Genomic DNA, 19725 nt, shown 5'->3' on the forward strand with positions numbered 1-19725 from the left:
CAGACCTACAGAAATCTGTGATCTTAATCACAGTCTGTTTCACTTGGTCACCTGTTAATGGCATTGTATTCCCTATGGGCATTCTTCAGCATTGTGGTTGCCTGCCAGAAGCTCAAAATGTACTTTTTATACAGTTTTAAACCACATTTTTTTATATACACTTTTTTACACATTGGTTGTTTTCAACTATGTAAGCGGAAGAAGGATTTTAGTCATCTGGATCTTAAGTTATCAGAGAAAGAAGTTAGGCAAATGTTGGGCAGCTCAGCTCCCTGCCCATCCAAGATGATGGTGAATTGTTGATTCCTAAAGTGATTTTTATAGTGAAACTGCTATATTATGAGTGTCTGTTGGTTTTAATCCCCCGGCCTGTTAGTTATGGACCACAGGGTACTGTCGTAGATCATTTCGCTGCATTGAAAACCTCCTGAATATTTGGAGAGAAACAATCAAAACAAAGGTTAGCAGCAGTCTCAGCTCCCAACCCCTCCCTGACGTCTTGTGGCTACTGTATAGTGTTGGTGAAACACTAACTTTTAATGTGAAACTGCTTAATTCAATAGTTGTACCAGTTATAATGACTGGACCTGTTTGATATAGACAGACCTGTGGATAATTCAACTCCCAGTAAAAACCTCCTGATGGTGGTGAAGACAACTCCCATGATCCTACGCTACGTCACGTCACCCAACGCCATCTTATGTTACTGTTTTGATTGAGAGACCCCTAGAGGCAGAAGTTACATACTGTGCATTGAAAAGTGGACTATTTCATTCGGATAAAGCTGGTATTATTGAAATATTTTCCAACAAATTGCATGAAAAGACCAGAATCATCAATATGTATATCCATCTTTTTAAGTTAAATCACATATCCTACAATCCTGTTGTTGTAAATACTCTACAGGACCAAATGTGTATTAATCCGCAGCTGAAAATAGTCCCCACCAAATGCTGCGTTTACTCCCGTTTGGGTAACGATTGCTTAAAAAAAAAAAAAAAAAACCGAGGTGCCCAGCTATTTAAGGGAATTATTTAGCACGTTTTTGTAGAATGAAAATTAATATTTGTGACCTTGACCTTGACTTTTGCACATACAGGTAAGGGAAGTCATAAAACACTGAGGGACAGAAAAGCAAATTGTTGGATTTTGTTTTTGTTTTTTTGTTTGTTTTTTTGCAGGATTTGTCGACAGTGACACAATTGAAAATCACCACCCTTCTCCTTTAAACTGAGCACGGTGAGATTCATTTAATTGTAAAAAAAATTGAGATAAACTGACTTGCGCCCACTTGGCACAAGTTTGATGTATCCAAGATGAAGTTTTCAGCGTTGTCTGTGGGGCCGCATGTTGTCCATAACACAATGATTAAACATCGAAATCCCCAAACTACACACTTTAGTTGAAGCCTCTGCATGGACCCACCCGCTACCCGGAGTCTGCCTCCTGTGGGCGGGTCCCAGCAGGTTTACAGGAAATACAACTTATCAGGAAGTGGAAAGTTTGTTAGATTTGTTTGTGTCGTCAATAAATACAATTGTAGCGTTCAAAGCGGTTCAGAGCTTGACTTGATAACGTTGATGAGCGGATACACAAAAGTGTTTAAAGAGGTGTGAAAGCGTGTGAACGCTGCCAACGAAGCCCAAGGTAGGATTTAGTTTTAATTTAGTACACGATCCTTCACTTCAGCTGCTGGTCTGCATTACAATAAAAGCCGAAAGCGAGTGGCCTACGTTAAACTTCAGGAAATTATGAAAAGTCATTTATAGTATTTGGAAGCATAATGTTGTTATGAGCCGAGAGGGGGAGATTAATATTCACCGTGTAAAGCATGAGGTCAGTAACGGAAGCAGCCTGACTGATGCATGCTGTCACTGCAGTGTTGAAAAGGCCCGGTAACAGCCTGAGGGACCACAACCGTGGAGCTATTTACCATGTACAGATGTGTACAGGGAACGCTTTATGCACTCTTCTGTAGATTACTTGCTCAGTTTAATATGTGCAAAAAGAGGCATTAAGCCAGTTTTAATACACAATCAGAATAGATAAGGAGGAGTCAACTCCATATAATACCGATATTGATATTAACAATATATTATTATTAGTGTTGTTGTTGTTGTTGATGTTACAGCTCCAGCAATATCAAATATACACAAGAATTAAAAATCGTACTTAGATCCATGATAAATAATGATGTACATAGCACCCACACATACACCTTACAACTGTAATCAAGACAATTAACCTTTTCAGTGATATTGAACAAATAATTTAATGGCCAATACTGTTACTAAATTACCTCAAACATACCTTTGGCCTTTTCTGCACTGCAATAGACCATTTTCACAACAGTCACTTTAGAAAAAAACACTGTTTTTTTTTTTTTTAATTATCATATCCTTTATTTAACCAGGGAATTCTCCTTGAGATTAAAATCTCTTTTTCAAAAGAGGCCTGGTTACTAATAACATCAAAGCTGTCTCCAGTATATTTAAGTGTCTAAGTGAGCCATGACAGGAAGCCAGTATGCACAATACCAGGACCCTGAAACTGAAGCAGATAAACAGATTAAATATTCATTTTTTAATAACAATTTATAATGTCAATGTCAGTCTGATGGTCTGTCGATGTATCTGGTTCAAACCTTTGGTCTGGAGTGAAATCTCTGAACAAGCAAAGGACAGATCAAATCAAATATGCCAGAGAGATTCCTCAGGATGAACCTGTGGAATCTGTGGTTTGGACTGGTTAGTGCCTCAGCTAATGATTATTTTCCTAATCCATTTATTTGTCGATTCATCGTGTGTAAAATGTGAGAAAATAATGAAAATGTTCATTACAATTTATATTCATATATATTCAGTTTATAACATGTACAACATACAATAAGCAAAGTCTCAAAATGTAGATTGTCTTAAACGAAATATTGATTAGAGTAGCACATTATCATACACATTTTAATTTATGTTGTTGACATGGTAATGTTTACATGCCAACATGCTGAAAGACCAGTTGAGCCTTGGTACACCTGAAGATGACAAAGTACAGCTCAGACTGATCTGAGTTGCTGATGTGAGCCTCTCGGAGCCACTAATGTAAGTGTGTGTTTAAATGTATCTCGGTTATTTGCTGTATTGGGTGTAGGACCAGCTGAGGACGCCATGAATCGAGCCCCCCTGCAGCAGCCCCTGAGCTGCGGGGCCTGGGAGCTGAAGGAGCGGCTGGGAACTGGAGGCTTTGGGAATGTCACAAGATGGCAAAATAAGGTACACAATCCACACACTTGCAACTGTGATCGGACAGGATAGTAAACTGAATGACTGGAAATTCCTCCCAAAAGAGGATGTTTAAATAGCAAGCTGTTAGACTGTCAAAAAATGTTAAACTATTTAAAGTGCTCAGATGGGAGATAAGTAAAGTAGCCCTGCCGGCATTTCCCAGCAGACATGCTCAACATCATCAACATCAACATCAACAGCACAATTAACACAAAAAAAAATGTCAATTTTGTCAAGTACACCAATTTATAAAACAAGCAGAAGCAATAAAAATGAAAATAAATAAAATACACATTACAAATAAAAGACTCTCTTGTAATATTTCCAAATAAATCTGGGAACTTTAAAATGCCCTCTAAAAGTTCAGCAAAAACAACTCTTACTGCACATAAGGAGCACATCAGTGTTTCCTTCAGTGACTTCACTTTGTCAGCTTGTTTCTTGGACAAGTGTGTGTGCAAATATCCTTTCAAAACGTCCCATTTTCCATATGAAAATCACTGTTGTATTAATAGCGTTTTTTGTTTGTTTTTTTGTCTGTGTGTGTTTTTAAAAAAAAAAATATTATCAGGTGAAAGTGTGATAAATATCGATTAAATCAAAATTTTCGAATCTGAATCAAAAACAGTGGCACAACATTTCACAAATAAAAAACAGTGTGCTCAAATAGAGGTAATATGCAGGTATTGGAGGTAATTGCTTGTAATATGTAAATGGTTTTGCACCTGCACCGTTTTCGAAAACAGTATGACATCAGTCCAGGAAGCTGTTTTCCTTCTGCACCCAGTTCAACAGGAGCCATGTCTATTGTTATGATATCACTCTAAGTCACAGGATGAGAGTGCGACACGATGAGAATATGAACACGCCCGCTTAGTGGACCTTCCTCTTCCTCTCGCTGTAGGTCAGTGTGGTGTTAGTCATACTCATGTCCAAGGCAAAGTCAGAACTTTCATTGATTCAGGCAGCGTCATCATGTTAATTTAGTTAATTTAGATTTACAGCACAAGTGACAGTGATGATGAAGTGAAGTGAAGTGAATTTGATCCCTCGGAAAATGTTTTCATTTGCACTTTCAAATATGAGAGATTTTTACAAATCTACTTAGTCTACATAAACACAACATCTGTTGAGTTCTGCCTCAATGTCTGCACGTCTGACGTTAACATTTTTTTGCGGAATGAAAGTTTGTCTTTCTGAAATCAGTTTTTTAGGTTTTATACCGGCAGTGCGTGTCACTACATTACAGTCCATTCATATTGTCATAACACTACTGGTATTAACAGTAATCAAGGAAGTTCTCTTCGAAAAACGACAAATGTATCGTTTATAGCAGTTTTGACAGTGCTGATCATCGGTGCCACTGCAGACTGGGCTGTAGGAGGCAGTGGGAAAACACAGGAGGAAAATGATGCATCTGAAGAGGGCACCGCTGGCACAGCTACCGCCCCAATGACTAAACTTCCTCTATAGGAAATTTCCTCTCTTCCTGCATTAATGACAATAATGTGGACTATTATTAGTTAACAGATCACGTTATGGGAAGCAGGGTGGGTGCCTTTTCCTTGATGATGCCATGAGAAACAGGTAGTGAGATACACATGTGTTGCTCATCAGTTTTGGCGAGTGGTTACATATTGGGCGTTTGGTGCCCTGCATTATGTATCTGTGTCATGGTTTGTACTCCATTCCTCCTCTTTTTATTATCTGTCTGTCTCCATCTATCATCAAGGAGAAATATCTTACCACGGGGCCTCCTGAATAGAAATAAAGTTTAAGTTTAAAGCCAATTGGTCATACTGGAGTATATCATTTACATCGTATTTAATCTGTTAAAAACATTATTTAAACATTTCCTCTGCTATGTTGCATCTTTAATGTGTATTGTGAATATTCTAATGAAGAAGAAATGTCTCAGTGTGAGAAGTTACTGATTAGGTGCCGTTATATGATTAAAAATAATATCAATAGAGCGTCAATGATAAGTGATTAACTGATTAGTCGACAGAAAATCAATTTGTTATTACTTTGATAATCAAATAATCATTTATATTAATTGTGAAGCAACACTGGCAACTATACAAAACTATATATTTGTATTTTAGGCTGTTGGTCGGCCAAAAAAAGACATCTGAAGATGTCACCTTGAGCTCTATGAAATGTGATGGACATTTGTCACTGTTTTCTGATGTTTTATAGACCAAATGATCAATGGATAAATTGCAAAAATAACTGGCAAATTAATCAATTATGAAAATAATCATTATTTGCAGCCCTATATGTAGACATGCAGTGACCTATAGTACAAATTCCCAACCATGTGGCCCACTTTAAAATGCTGTTGCCTCTAGTTTTCCACTCCATATTTAAATCAAAACTTGCCATCGTTATGGCGCCTGAAGATTGTTGGTGGTAATTATCTACTGTAGATCAACATTAATTTTCCCTCTTTGTGGAATGCCACTGGATAATACCTAAAACTGTATTCTGTGTGTGTGTGTGTGTGTGCGTGCCTTCAGGACACAGAGGAGCAGATCGCTATAAAGCAGTGCCGTCAGGAGCTGAGTGAGAGAAACAAAGAGAGATGGTGTCTGGAGATCCAGATCATGAAGAGGTTAGTTTCACTCTCACATGCATCAACCTACGACAGGGTCCCAGAGCAAAAAAATTGTCCCTTCCTCTGACACGTTCATGTCACCTCATGTCACCTTCATGTACAAGACACACAGCAGACACATGGTGGCTTTTTCCAAGACCCCTGAACGCCAACCAGTGTTCCCTTTTCTTTAGATAGATCTCAGTGAAGGTGAAGAGAGAGGCAGGATGACTTCAGCGGTCACTATTCCTGTGCTATAGACAGAAATGTATATGTGGTTATGAACCATATAAGCTTAACATTGATTAGAATAAAACAGCTATAAATTAGATTTTTTGCAGGCCATGGTCTCAGGATTAGGTCATGAAGCAGGATCTACCTTGAGGTCTTTAGAGTCAGACACGAATTTAAGTTTTATTAAAAGTACAGGTGTTACAGTTTGTTAGACTTGTCATGCACAGTTTCACTCTTACAGAGGATTATAGGCTTCATGTCTCATCTGCAGTACAAAACAGACTTCAACACAGTGTCTTTCAAATCGATCAGCAGAGTTCGTTCTGTAACATGCAGGGAGTTAAAAAAAAAAAAAAAAAAAAAGACCCAATTTCCCAAGTGTTTTCTTAGTTTTTTGTTTGACTGTGACATATTAGGTAAACTTGTCTCTCTGTTTACAGAGGATTCAGGAGTCTATTTTTCCGCAGTGATGCATCTCAGTGTGGGACATGTTAGTTTTCTTTGTAACTCGGCTGAAGAAATTGGTGATTTCCCCGTGTCTCTTTACCGTCCAAGCCCTTTCATACCTTGCCCTAAAGGAATGTGAGAGAAGTTTTGGTTTGACTCGGTGTGACTCACCCTGGTATATTCCATGACAAGCTGGGCGCTAACGAGTGTGACATTTGACTTTTATGTACCCATCTGTTTCACAAATTTTCTCAAAATACAAAAACTAAATTTGTCTCCCGAAATAGTAAAAATCACACAAGACATGAAACAATTAGAACGGCATGGAAATTTGGGTTATTTTGGTCTTTTGGTGTTTATTTCTGACAGGGTAATGTGCCACCTCCTCATTTTTGCCCTGGTTTGCTGTGTGTCTCATTTCCACACGACTGTGTTTTCTGTTAACAGTTTCAATTTTGGTGTCAGGTCACCGGGGACTGGTGGCTGGTTTTGATTGTCTAAGAGATGCAAGATGTGTGTGTGTGTGTGTGTGTGTTTTGTCATTTGCTGGTGTATAAAAAACATTTTTCCCTCGTCTAAATTTAACAAGTGTGTTGTTTTCAGACAGACACAACCACAGCCCTCTGGTGCACCCACGCTCAACTCGTGGAGAAACCACAGGGCAGGGGACACGTACATGGCAACCTACCATTATGTTATTACAGCTAATTAACACAGATTTAAACATGCACATACACCGAAAAACACGACACTTTCACAATGTTTTTGAGTTATGATATGTTTATAGAGCTTGTATTGAATTGCTTTTGCATCTCGGCTCAATGTTTAATTCAAAAACAAGAAAAAAAAAAAAAAAAACAACCCATGGTTCACTATTTCATCCCACATCTAACTCAGATTCGATCCCTCTCCCAAATGTTTTTAATTATGGTAAAGAGAGGCAGAACAAAGATGAGAGAAGTATTTTCAACATCAGATCATAAATGTAACACTTGTCTCCCCTGCGTCAGAGAGGGTCCCACAGTAACACAATATATGACCACACTACTTTTAATCTTGTTTGTTCGATTGTTCACTAATGTGACCAAACACTGTAGATATCTTCTGTCTCCTGTTATTGCAGCTGTTACAGCTCACTGATTACGTGTGCCACAGTGTTTTGGTTTCAGGTTTTTATCAAATTCTTGCTGAATCTTGTATCAATTTGGGTTTGTTATCTTTCAATTTCTCCTTGGCTTTTCGAATGAAGCCGTGACAGGAACAGGGAAAGTAATAGAGGGAGGGTGGTGTAATCAATTTTAAAGATTAGTAATTAACTTATGAACAAGTTTGCACGTAATTAAGTATGCCATTTAAGATATATTTGTTGGACACTACAATGATGCAGGAAAACAAGATAAGCTATAAGTGTACATTTCTGATTGTATGCAATGTAGGTATACCCTATGAAAAATGGTAGATTGTGTTGCTTTATAAAAAGTGATCAGGATCAATAATTCTCAACCTGGTGGTTGCAGAATAACCTCTTGTATATTGTTGTATACTTCTACCTCTTTAGGCCTTTAAAACCTGTTAAAACAAAGAAAAAGTTCGCTTACAGGGGGAAGTGCTCTTAACTAACTGACATACTGTTTGCAAGCAGGGTGGAAAGTAGACAGTGCTTTGATTTAATGGGTTACGAGCCAAAGGGACTGGAAAACATGGGTGTCGATCTAGATTTGTACATTTCACAGGATGTAGTCAATTTCAAATATTGTAAAGGGGGTTCGAATCGATTACAGCTCTTCTGGGTAAATCTGAGGCATCCAATGACTTTGCCTTTGGCAACGTGTTTATCATGTACATTCAAAGTAAAGATAAAAGTCTGAGACATTGTCCAGCCCCTCTGACTGATGTCTGCTCGTCTTTGCTCACTCAGGTTGGATCACGTTAACGTTGTCGCAGCCAGAGAGGTTCCTGAAGGTATGCAGAAACAGGTGGCCACCAATGACCTGCCACTGCTGGCCATGGAGTACTGCCAGGGAGGAGATCTGAGAAAGGTAGAAATCTGTGATATATCTGGTAGAGTGTCCGCACATATGTGGTTTAGGTCTAAGCGTTGAATCACAATAAATTAATAATATAATCCTAACCCTTTTTGGACCACTTTTCCCGACCAGGCCTGAAGATAGTTTGGCTGTGTAAACCTTCACAGCTTTTCTTGTGTGTATCAGAGTCAGAAATTATTCGGATTTTCCAGCAAAATGTTCTTCAAAAAAATCATTAAGTTCCTGTGAAAGAAAAAAATCTATACAGGTAAATTGCAGCCATATTGCGTACATATATATATATATATTTTTTTTTTTTTTGTATTTTACTGAGATACTCAGGCGTTTTCCTTCAGTGCACTGTGGGGGAGAAATCTGGCACAATTTTTAATCCGAAACCAACTGACTGCAGCCTGAGGCGATGCTGGCACCAGGCAGCCAGCAGAGGAGGAAAATGCCAACCATCACAAACCGCAGGGTCATAAAAAATTCAAAGTGTCCCAGATGGTCAAAAACTAAGCAGCTGAGTTGGGGGCAGATGGAGTGGTTAGTAGGGACAGAGAGCGGAAAACAGCACCATCCTCTTTTGTCAGGCCTGCCACAAGTTAACAGCAGTGGAATGCTTTGAAATTTTTTTTTTTTTTTTAAAGTAAATCAAATCAAAAAAAACAACAACTTTGATTTGCCAATTTGCTGCCAGAAAGGCTCCTAAAATCAACTCAACATTGCAAACATGCCCTTGTGAAAAAATGCAAACAAAAAAGCTGAGGTTTGTTTTCTGCTTCCTCTGTATGTACGTATGTTAGAGCTCTCACAAACACAAAAAAACATCTCTGTTTTATAGAATAAAAGAGCAGAGAGTTTTAAAACTTCAATGGAGAAGAGAGATTAATGAACCCTCTGCTGAGCCCGTGTCTTCTTGTACTGTTTTCTTCCCATGGTTCATACTATTCAAGTATCAAATGTCAGTGTTTGTGCTGTCCGCAGTATCTGAACCTCCTGGAGAACTGCTGTGGAATGAGGGAGGGCTCTGTTTTGATTCTGTTACGGGACATTTGTAAGTACACTGCTCAATCATGATGACTATTGTGAAGTATGTGAGAGGGAACGATTGATTTAGTGAGCTGATGGTGTGATTAGTTTCCTGTAGTATGGAGTAAGTCGTCATAGTGACCAGTATCATGATGTCACCAATGACCATTAACCACCGACCTCTTAGTCACCCGTGAGGCTGCTCACACGCAGGCAGGCTGACGTCAGTAATCACACACTCGTGCTGTTTTTCACAAACATAATGTAGGAGCGCTCGCATCAACAGCTCAGTTTGTATTACACGCTGTATAAACAGGTCTGAGAGGAGACACATATGGTATGGATCACACATATCTAGAGTGGCAGGTATACTAAGATCCACACACGCACACATACACATACACCTACACACACACACACACATACACACACACACTCACACAGAAACTCCTTTTCCGGTTACCCACTGGTGGATGTTTCCTGATAATGAGTGATCCCCTTTAAACTGTTTCATGAGACACAGGCATGTGCTTCCACACCCACAAACGCACACTCTCACTCACACACACATACACAGACTTAAACACACACAAACACACACATGCACGCACACACACCCACATACATTCAGGGATCTGAAGGTTACGAGTTCCGCTTCATTGAACTCTCATTGCCAGCACACATACTAGTCACACACTTTGACGCAAGTGGGGCAACATTATAGTTTTGGTTATAAATTGAGACAAAACATTAGACTTCAACTTCAGTTACATATTAAAGGCTCAAGTATGTGGATAGGAGTCTTATCCTCTTATGAGTCTCATTAAAGAGTTACTTGACACCAGGCTGAAAAACAGTGTTTAATTGTCCTCTGGTTAAAATATTTAAGCCTGTTTAGCGTCTGTCTTACCCATCCTGCTTTGTTCCACCTGTAACCACACCCAGCAGTGATGTCACAAGCTCCTAGAGTACATCTTTACATCACTGCAGTAAGGTATGGAGTCAGAACACAAAAGATTTTCACATGCTTTTAGGTTGTTTTTTTAAAGAGTAAATTAACGCCCTCTGAAAACCCTGCTTTAGTGACGTAGAAATGTACTCAAGGGTGTGTCAGTGCGCTGTGACATCACTGTTGGGTGTGGTGCAACACAGCACACTTCTGACGACATCCAACAGTAAGGCTGGCTGTGATCAGAGGTGAAAGGCAGCTGAAACTTTCAGCCAGAGAGGGTAGTGATTTGCCTCGTGATGAGACTTGGGTCAGTGTCAGTTCAGGCTGAAATCTATAAGTTTGAAAATAAAAAAAATCTTTGGGTGTGGTGTGTGTGGAGGCCTTTGTAGCCCACTCTTCATCTCGTCCTCCAGGCTTGAGGCTTGAGGCTTCGTTGGCTGCTACTAGCGTAATAGACCTGACTGTCAGTGGTCAAATTTCATATTAAGTATATATCTTTGGCATTTCTGTAATGCGATTTCTTTTTTTAATATGCATTTATATATATATTTCCTTTGTATACACTTTTACACATTAATATGTATATATGATCAATAAACTAATATCAGTTCGTGCATCTGCCTGGCCACTTTTTCAGTCTCGCTCTGGTTTAAGAGCAGCATTAACCACTTTCATGTGAGAATAGGCCATGACTCTTAGACAAGTTTATAATGATAAATTCAGACTTAAGCTTTCAAGCATTCCTCTAAATACACTTCACTTCATCTAATAATTTGCAATGCACGCAACACTAACTCCGCGTTCATCTTTTCTTCAGACTCTTTTTCTTATACTGCACTTCTTCTCTTTTTTGCCCTCAGCTTCGGCTCTGACCTACCTCCATAAGAAGAGGATCATCCACAGAGACTTGAAGCCAGAAAACATTGTGCTGCAGCAGGGAGAGAAGAGAGTGAGTTAAAGACCCCGTGAACCATTTAGTTATGACAAATACACCCAAGCCACAACAAAGAAGTCATATAAAGGCTTTTTGCCTCTATGTGGGTCATGTGGAATAAGTGCAGGAGACTCGTCTCTCTCTCGTCCACATGTTTACACTCAGCAGTTGTGCTGCATCGAATATTTAATGTGGAAAACTCAATCCTCTAACTTGTCCTTGCAGTTACGAGAAACTGTTGGGTTTGTCTTGCTCTTACCTTCCTCTGTGGGCCCCCTTTTGTTTTGTTATGTAACAAATAATAGCATCCTGCAATGGGACCCAGGGAAATGAAAAATGTTATATAACTGAGGCTAGACATATTAAAGAGGTCATATATTCATGTTTATGCTCACTGCTGTGTTTATAGTATCTTAACAAAACAAACTTTATCTGCACTAAGTTTATAGTTTTGCATGAGAACTTGTTTATGTATTTCATACTAGAGAAACAGTAAATCCAACACACAGACTTTATATTTGGTTTTGTTTACAAAAAATTTAACAGAAAAGCATCGAAAGTTGATTTTTGCTTTTGTTTACAATACAAAATTTTGCTAATAGGACCTTTTTCTTTGCTCTATCCCCTTATCCCAGTTGATCCACAAGATTATAGATCTCGGCTATGCTAAAGAGCTGGACCAGAGCAGCCTTTGCACATCATTTGTGGGAACACTGCAGTACTTAGTAAGTGATGAAACTTGGATATGTTTTACACATCATTTCCTCATTGTATTCTAGACAGTAAAAGCTTAACTTGGCTATTTTTTCCTTCCATCTCTCAGGCTCCAGAGCTGATCGAGAGGCAGAAGTACACGGTCACTGTGGACTACTGGAGCTTCGGGACTCTGGTGTTTGAGTGTATCACAGGATTTCGCCCTTTCTTACCGACCTGGCAGCCTGTTCCCTGGTAGTACCACCTTACAAAAATTCACAGAATTTATCAGCAAAGAAATGAAGTAATGTTTTCCAAAACTAGCTTGAGGGTGATATATTTCAAAATTTTCCACCACATGACCCTTCTCAAATCTCTTTTGTCTCTTTTGTTTCCTGCTCTTTCACCTTTGGGATAACAGTCTAGGTTTTGCGAAAAAAAAAGCTGAACAATGATATTTTTGATGTTAAGCAACGATAAGCTTCATTCCAAATGAATATTATTGTTATGTGACTGGAGTTGCTAAAACAAAGAATTGCAGGATATGTGGGTTGTGCCAACTTCAGTGCCCCTTTTGCCTCGCTAATACAATAAAAGAAAGATATAAAACAGGGGTCTGGGTTACATAGAGAAAAAACACTCTCCCATTATTGCATGTATCACTTGCAGATTGGACTTCACAATCATCAAACTAAGGATAAAATGGGGGGAAAACATTTGTACACTCTAAAAAAAACAAAGATAAACAACTCTGAGCTTTAATGTTTAGATCTTCTCTCTCATATAATCCATCTGTATCCTTTTTAGGCACAATAAACTGAGGCTGAAGCAGGATGATGATATTGTCGTCTATGAGGACCTTTCAGGGGAAGTCCGCTTCTCCAAACATGTGCCCCAGCCCAACAACCTCAACAGGTGTTTTTATCTGTGACGGACCCACACATACATATAAATGCTAATTTAAGACCCTTATTATCTCAGTGTGCTCAAGTGCTAACTGTTGCTTGACAGTCTGTTATTAGAGAGAATGGAGAGGTGGCTGCAGCTGATGTTGAAGTGGTCTCCTCAGGAGAGAGGCAAAGACCTCGAAGCTACGCCCAGCAACTGCTTCTCTCAGCTTGAAATCATACTGCAGCTCAAGGTTAATTGAGTAATTCATTCATTTGTTCTTTCACTATGTCATATGGTTAGCCTATAATTAAAGGCACCATTTCTCATTCCTAAAGTTTGGTGGGATTTGGGGTGATTTTTGGTTTCCTTAGACCAACACATTTACTTGTTCTGTCTTCATGTGCTTGGTCCGTCTCATCCCCCTCAGCTGGTTCATGTCCTCAACATGATGTCTGCTAAGATCCTGACATACTCAGTCTCGGACGATGAGACTGTGGCCGACCTGCAGCTGAGAATAGAAAAGGACACCGACATCTCTGCAGCCAATCAGGAGCTTCTGCTGGAGGCGGGATTGGCCTTGGAGCCTAATGGACTGGCCACGCAGTGTGCCATAGATTACACAGTAATATATTTAACCCTCACAGAATAATCAACAACACAACGCGATAATGGACCTAAGTCATAGTATTATTTTAATCTGCGTCTGTAGGAAATAGATGGCCGACGGACAGACTTGCCTCTGGTCTTCCTGTTTGATCGCTCCTCTTGCAGTTATGAGCCCCAGTTTGCTCCTCGCACCCTGCCTGAAAACATCCGCTTTGTCCGTAAGTTTCTTTTTCTCAACTAGTAATATATAATAAAAAGTGCAATATCTGCAATATTTTGTTCTGTGATGTTTTGTTTTATTATCTTTATTCCTTTGTTAGTTAGTTGTTGCAGAATGTGCTTTATTGTCTAAACACACAAAACTAATGTGAGAAAATGGTCAAGCAATGATTTATTTAAGATGTATGTTCAGGGTTCCTGTAGTAGATTTCCAGTTGAGTTCTTCATAAATGAAGTGAATAACTAAAGAAAAAAATTGAACCATATTTGAACCACATGCAAACTACTAATAAGAAGAGGACATGAACACTGTACAGCTCCAAATTCTTGGTTAAGATTTTGACTTTAGCTGTAGAAAAATATTTTATAAAATATGTGAAACATGCCTGAACTGAAATTTCTCTCAGGAATAACTACAAACTTTACTCGTATACATCCATTACTTTTTCTAACTTTGTGTGTCTGTGTGTGTTTGTGTGTCTTTCTTTGTCCGTCTTTGTGTTTCTCATAGAAACGGACCCTAAGCACCTTCTGGCTTACAGCCCTCTGAGGAGGACCTGCGGCCAGGCGTGGCACACCATCCGCTCCCTGAAGGAAGACTGGCAGAGACTGCAGCAGGGGCAGAAAGCTGCCATGTAGGACATACACAAATACACATGCAACCTCCCACACACAACACACACATGTATTACCTGTTTGATAAAACGAACACATTTCTTCTTCCTCCTCTTTTCTCCCAGCATGAGCCTGCTGAGACACAACTCCTCACTGTCCAAACAGAAGAATGAGATGGTGTCCATGCACCAGAGACTCACGGCCAAGCTGGAGTTCTTCACCACCAGCCTTCACATTGATATGGACAAATACCAGGAGCAGACAGCCACCGGCATTGGTATTATGCTCCTAAAACATGTTGGTAGAATGTAGATGGTGGATAGTTTACATCACAACGGCTAAAAAAGGCATTTTATCTGTCCTTTAATCTTATTTTTGTAGCTAGCTTTTAGCTCAGGCAGAAAGAGCACATGAATGTCAGAACAATTCAGTTTGCCACTGACTAATGATAGTCTTTTTACATTTGCTAGCGTCAGAGAAACTCCTCTGCGTGTGGAGGGAGATGGAGCAAACTGCTGTCAGCTGTGGTCAGGTAGAGTTGAATGTGTTTCTGCTCGTGTGTGTGCATGTGTGTGTCACTTGTGCTTTAAAAAGACTAAAAACCCGTGTGTGGGTATCCAGGCCAAGGTGACTGAACTGGAGGAAGAGATGATGCAGCTGCAGCCAGATATAGTGGATGTGCAGAGGCAGCCGTGGAGGAGTGGAGAAGCCCTGGACACACTGTAAGTCTGAACCAAACTTAACTGAAGAAACAATAAAATTAACAAAACAACACTGTGTTTGTTTATCTTGGGCCCTGCTCTCTTTCCTCTCTTCGGTCGCCAGGGAAGGGAGGGCCATGGAGCTGTTCCGTAAACTCAGGGAGAAACCCAGAGGTTTGGATTTTTCACGCATCTGTTCACTTCTTACTTAACTTACTCGTTCTGGTGTTTCCGTGTGAAAATAAACCTCCTTTTTAAGTCTCCTCTGGCTTTCCCTTTCCCTCCCCCTGCTTAGACCAGAGGTGCTCAGGAGACAGTCAGGAGGTGGTGCGCCTGGTACTTCAGGCAGTGCAGTTCTACGAGAAGAAGCTCAGGGACTTCTACACACACCTCAGGTACACACTCACATAGAAAACACTATATTTCATTATTTAACTTGTTTTGTGTGACCTGGGAAAACAATTCCTAGGTCACACAAAACAGGGCTCAGTTCCCAGTCTTCCAAAGAATAACTAGTATGGTCCCTGTGATAAGAAAATGTGTGTTGGGGCACTGAATTGGACCCAAGCAGCTCTGCTACTGCCATTCATCAACGCCCATCTGAGAATTTATGTATCTAAATAAAAATGAAGCATAATGAAATACTTACATTTATGATCCCTGCTGTGGTTTTGTGGAGCATAGTTATGGCCAATTTACAAGCAAACCTGCTGTATCAGGGCCTTACAAGTTTAGTATTAGATAGATAGATAGATAGATAGATAGATAGATAGATAGATAGATAGATAGATAGATACTTTATTGTCATTGCACTGACAAAACAATACAACAAAACTTAGTTCAACAGCACTCCATATAGCAGAATCTTAAAATATAATATCCTAAAATAATAAACTGTTATAATCACTAAAATAATAATATATCCTAAAATAAATAGTATAATCCTAAAATACATAATATAATCGCTAAGGCTGAAGAAGTCATAGTGACTTTATTATTGGTCAATAGATGATATATTACATGATATATTAGAGTAAGTTAGAGATTTGTTTGGAAATACATAAGGTCACAAAACAGGAACTGAAATCTTAATCTGCTTTTTCACAACGTGCATTTCGACATGTCATAGCAGGAAAGGCACAGGTGTCAATTGCAGACAAACAAGAGAGGGAAGCATTTGTCAATGTGTCTGGTATGTAAGCGCCTACACAGTCCTGAGAAGAGCTTTAAACAGGAAGAATAAGGGGAAAAAATGTCCCGGTGACTTATTAACATTTACAACTGTTATGGCGAAGTGTAATTAATTAATGTAACTAATTTAAGGACGTACTGACATTTATAACCTGAGGTTTGATTGCTTATTATAAAGTGTAAAAAATCACAACCATTTATTAATGAAAATTTTAAATTCTACATTAAGCCTGTGGTTATAAATGTCTGTAAGTCATTAATGGCATGGCAACTCAAAAAAACTTTGTACTTCAGTATCAAAGCAGCTTATTAGTTATTGATAGTAATTCATAGCTGATTGATTTAACACAATAGCAACCTATGGGTCTTGTACATTGTAATATGTAAATACAGTTATGGCACATTTCTTCTGCGCTGAGCCACTATTTCTGTGTGTGTGTGCTGTGCAGTAAGACAGCGTTGTGCCGTCAGCGTGTGATGGAGCTGCTGCCGAAGGTGGAGGGCGTGGTCCAGAAGATGGCAGAGAGCGAGCAAGTCCTGATGAGTCTGCAGGAGAAACGACAGAGGGAGCTGTGGAACCTGCTCAAAGTTGCCTGTGTGAGGACACATGAACACACACACACACAAACACACTCTCATCTCTGCTCTCCTTTAACGGATGCATGTTATTTTACAATATATATATATATATATATATAACAATCATTAAATAGCAGCAGGTGTGCACATTGAGTTGGATCTATCTACTTCTCAAGCACCACTTTACAGTATGTTTTGTCTGCTCCAGCACTCATCATTGATTCATTAAACATGCTTTAACCGTGAGGATTCGTTCCATCGTGTCTTCCACAATAAGCAGGTGCTGAACACCGTGTTAACGAACACACAATAAAGTGCATCGTCTCGTTTTGTGTAGAGTAAAGTTCGCAGCCCGGTGAGTGGGAGCCCTGATGGATTACGAACCCCCTCATCAGTGCCACCTCTTCTGACCCCCAGAGATAGCTTACAGCAGCAGTGAGTACACTGACGCACACACACCACATACTGAGGTTTAAAGGATGTTTTCCGTTCAGGGTCTGAGACTTACCTTTTGTAAATGTTATAAAGAGCTAGAGACAATAAATTTGACTTGCTCACTCAGCCATTATTCATCATTCATTACAGTTTTTGGTTTTAAACGCATCTGTGGACCAGTTAAGTCAAAATAACGGGAGTTTCCTTTGTAGACCAAACTCACCACTTTTAACTTTGCTTTCACTCAGAAACGGTAATGTCTGTCCATTTCTAGATAAAGACAGACATCACCAGAAACTTTGGGAAGGCACAGATACATACCCTGTACAAACACAGATAAACCATTATCCGAGTGGCATCATTGTGAGTCATGAATCGAACTTTGGGTGTGTCTGCAGTGATGAGTCTCTTGTGGAGCAGAGCAGGACATTTGAGAGTCGACTCCAGAGTTTGCTGCATGACACCATCCAGGAATCAGAAAACAGTATGGAGGTAAATACACGCTCACCTCCCCACACACACACACACACACACACACACACACACACACACACACACACATGCATATATTCAGTTCTTGAATTGTCTTGTTTTGATGCCAAGCTGCTTTTATTGGATTTCTCAGAATTATGTGGATGGCTATTAAACTCACCACCCTTTGTTTTGTTCTAGATGTTGAGGGAGTGGACGTGGCTGCATGGAGGCCAGAGTTTCTCCAGCGACCTCTCCTGAGTCATGTTTAATTTTTTTGATTACATGTGATACTGTACTGCCTCTGTGTGGATGGGATGTCACACTACATGGGATGTAGTACCAGCTGTTGACAATGTGAATGGAGTAGTAGCCGCTGGCACATATTTGCTTAATGAGATCAGGGAGTAGGTAAACCTACTCACTGCAAATATGTAGAGCACTGAAGCCAATTCCCATTCTGATAATGACTAATATCAGAGAAATTAAGAGGAAAGTTTTTATTTATTTACTTGTGTGTAAGTTTGAATGAACCATTGAATAAGTTGGGGTATAATTGCATCTCATTACGCACAGATCAACCATTCCACTTCTTTTGTCATATGATCCCAAAAAACTCTGTTTAGAAAATCCCAGTCAGAATATCCCCACAGTTTTACAGTATGTGGAGAACAGCGCTTTAAACTGGATCTATCCTGAAACAGCTGAGACTCGCAATCCTCAAATTCATGAAAGTAAATAATGTGTTACAGAATTGTAATCAGAAATTCTCCCGTCTTAGTTTCCAAGCAATATATTTTAGGTACATTTGATTCACAGTGTTTGGTTGACTTTTTATCAAAAAGATTGCAGGTTTAAGACTATGTACTACGATATAAAAGATAATGGGTTCTAGTTATATTCTAAAATTATCTTTGCCTTGAACTGTGTGTTATGTACCAAAATGTAAATGTGTATCTGTTGTTATTTGTGTTTATCACTGAACCGTTGTTTGTTTTTTTCGGCAAATTTTGTATCAGTGTCATTGAGCAACATGGGAAACTATCATATCTTTATGCCGAATGACTATGAATGTGAACATTTTTTTTATATCCACTGATGACTATACAACGGACACAATAACAAGAACACCTTTACAATATGGTGCAGTCCAGGTTTCCTGCAATAATTTCAAGAGTTGTTAAATTCTTGCGGAGACTGTGTCAGAGAGTTTGGGTGTGTGGTAATGTTTGTGGCCAAGTGAAGACAACACAAACATTACTCTCTTGGCTTGGTCCGAGATGGTGATAAAAGCAGATGATTCATGGTCTAAAACAGAAATGACTTTGAAGCATTTCCTTGTTTTGTTAAAACAATGCAAACGCAAAAATAGTCACACCTTCTGTTGTAAAACTGTGGAAACAGTTGCTAAATTAACTACATTTGAATAACAGTAATTCACTTTACCTCCATTATATTTGAATATGTGTGTTATGGATACAACTGCTACTGCAGTATAATATATTCTGTTTTCCACACTTTGCTGTACCCATCTAAATCGCAACTATATTTTACTGTACATAAGTCAAGTGCTGAGAGTTGTTACACTATTGAGTGTCTGTGAAACCTTCATGTCTGTTTGTGTACATACTTGCTGTTAAGATTGTAATAATGTCAGAATAACAGAATGTTAGACGTTTCTATCATCATTTTTAAAGCAAAATTGAACTTCTTCTATCTTCAACAGTGTTTTATTGTTCTATAATAGATGTTTTCTTTCGTTAATTTCAATTTTTCTGGGAATGAGGACACAAGTTCTCTTCCTTTACAAAAAAAAACACACCC

At 39.2% G+C, this 19725-nt stretch overlaps 1 protein-coding gene across 2 annotated transcripts; it reads left to right on the forward strand.

The window, feature by feature from the left end:
* The first annotated feature begins 1464 nt into the window (after positions 1-1464).
* ikbkb (inhibitor of nuclear factor kappa B kinase subunit beta) lies at positions 1465-19612 on the forward strand. 2 transcript variants are annotated; one of them, XM_071483528.1, is made up of 22 exons: positions 1465-1647; positions 3145-3266; positions 5798-5892; positions 8474-8594; positions 9570-9639; positions 11427-11515; positions 12136-12225; positions 12324-12448; positions 13001-13108; positions 13205-13334; positions 13512-13706; positions 13794-13908; positions 14421-14544; positions 14650-14801; positions 14995-15056; positions 15146-15246; positions 15350-15399; positions 15521-15620; positions 16866-17013; positions 17333-17430; positions 17829-17922; positions 18103-19612. In XM_071483528.1, exons 2-22 carry the CDS (start codon positions 3162-3164, stop codon positions 18160-18162), a joined length of 2232 nt encoding a protein of 743 aa, XP_071339629.1. In that variant the 5' UTR covers positions 1465-1647; positions 3145-3161; the 3' UTR covers positions 18163-19612. The 2 variants fall into 2 exon arrangements, with proteins under 2 accessions (XP_071339629.1, XP_071339630.1); XM_071483529.1 differs by lacking the exon at positions 18103-19612 and having other exon boundaries at positions 1473-1647; positions 17705-17841.
* The last annotated feature ends 113 nt before the right edge of the window (positions 19613-19725 follow it).

The sequence above is a fragment of the Trachinotus anak genome, unplaced genomic scaffold, assembly GCF_046630095.1.
Source record: "Trachinotus anak isolate AG129_WGS33_773 ecotype Australia unplaced genomic scaffold, CSIRO_AGI_Tana_v1 ptg000008l, whole genome shotgun sequence".
Taxonomy (NCBI): Eukaryota; Metazoa; Chordata; class Actinopteri; order Carangiformes; family Carangidae; genus Trachinotus; species Trachinotus anak.

What these genes read in the sequence shown, in the direction of transcription:
- ikbkb (XM_071483528.1), top strand. Translation starts at nt 3,162, where the DNA reads ATGAATCGAGCCCCCCTGCAGCAGCCCCTGAGCTGCGGGGCCTGGGAG. An exon ending in CTGCTGTCAGCTGTGGTCAG is followed by an intron (nt 15,057 to 15,145) that starts GTAGAGTTGAAT and finishes GTGGGTATCCAG; the next exon opens with GCCAAGGTGACTGAACTGGA. An exon ending in GGAGAAGCCCTGGACACACT is followed by an intron (nt 15,247 to 15,349) that starts GTAAGTCTGAAC and finishes TTCGGTCGCCAG; the next exon opens with GGAAGGGAGGGCCATGGAGC.